The sequence below is a fragment of the Pterocles gutturalis genome, unplaced genomic scaffold, assembly GCF_000699245.1.
Source record: "Pterocles gutturalis isolate BGI_N339 unplaced genomic scaffold, ASM69924v1 scaffold46930, whole genome shotgun sequence".
Taxonomy (NCBI): domain Eukaryota; kingdom Metazoa; phylum Chordata; class Aves; order Pterocliformes; family Pteroclidae; genus Pterocles; species Pterocles gutturalis.
Window position 1 is genome coordinate 37,757 of NW_010147659.1, and position 1,048 is coordinate 38,804.

The following is a 1,048-nucleotide window of genomic DNA, read 5'->3' on the forward strand; positions in this document are numbered from 1 at the left end:
TGGCTGAGCAAGGTTGAGTGCTGGTGTGTTGGTCTCGTAACTCATTTGAGGTGGAGGGACACTGAGGTATCACTGTGCAGCTCCCTTTGCAAGGGTTTTGTAGCGTGCCTAGACACTGCTCCCAGCTGCCCGCATTGCCAAGGGACAGAGGTGTCAGAGGCTAAAAGCAGCATCTGACCTAAGATACAGACATTAAATGCTGAGACCCAAAAGAGGAATAGAAAAGTGTCAAGCAAGAATGAACTCAAGGGAAAACATAGGTTTGAGAGATGGTGTAAGGAGCAGGAAACTGTGTGCAAGGAACAGTAACGGAAATTAGTGGTCACACAGGCATCAAATTCCCCTTTATATAAACTGGTTGGAGCAAGCCCATATAAAGAGAATTTGCATGGCACTAAGGAAGGAAAGTTGGACAAAACCCCAACCATCGAAAATTATGAGGAAAAGGAAAACAGTAGGAAATGACATGGAAACTAGCACATAAGAAGAAAAAAGGATACCCAGACCAGACTGGGATTAGTTTCCCCGATTTGTAACTGCTATCTTGTCAGCTTGGCACTGTTCAGCATCTTTATCCTTCCTGCTCTTTTGCAAATCTGAGTGCAGAGCTGTTTTCGCTTCATCCTGAGAGATGTGCTGTCCATGAGATATTGGGGGAAAATTGTTTCTCAGATGTAAGAATATAGAGATTGAACCAAACTGTATAATTTGAGACAAGGATCACCCCAAAGCCCTTAAAGACGGGGGGGGGGGGGAGGGGGGGGGAAACACACAACTGCATTTAGGTCCAGTTAAAGCCTTTTTTTGCACACATGTTGAAGATCATTACATTAACATTCGGTTTATGGCAGAATAATGCTATTACAACTCAGTAGTAATCCTTCCTATGAACAGCTTTTGCAAATCCCACTCTGTCATTCCCACGGTCAAAAATGCAGTAAAACGCAGACATAAAGACATCTCCTAAAATCCAGAGCGGGCCAGCACGAGTGGTGATGTCGAGAGACTGAAAGCCGCTCATGCAGAAGGTTTGGTCTTCAATAGACTC

General features: G+C 44.5%; 1 protein-coding gene across 1 annotated transcript in view; it reads right to left on the reverse strand.

Annotated features, from left to right (window-relative positions):
* Nucleotides 1-868: 868 nt before the first annotated feature.
* LOC104470968 (cathepsin E-A-like) overlaps nucleotides 869-1,048 on the reverse strand; it is an 8,493-nt gene continuing 8,313 nt past the window's right edge. The window contains exon 9 of the mRNA XM_010086111.1: nucleotides 869-1,045. Coding sequence (XP_010084413.1) covers nucleotides 869-1,045 — 177 coding nt within the window. The remainder of the gene's footprint in view (nucleotides 1,046-1,048) is intronic.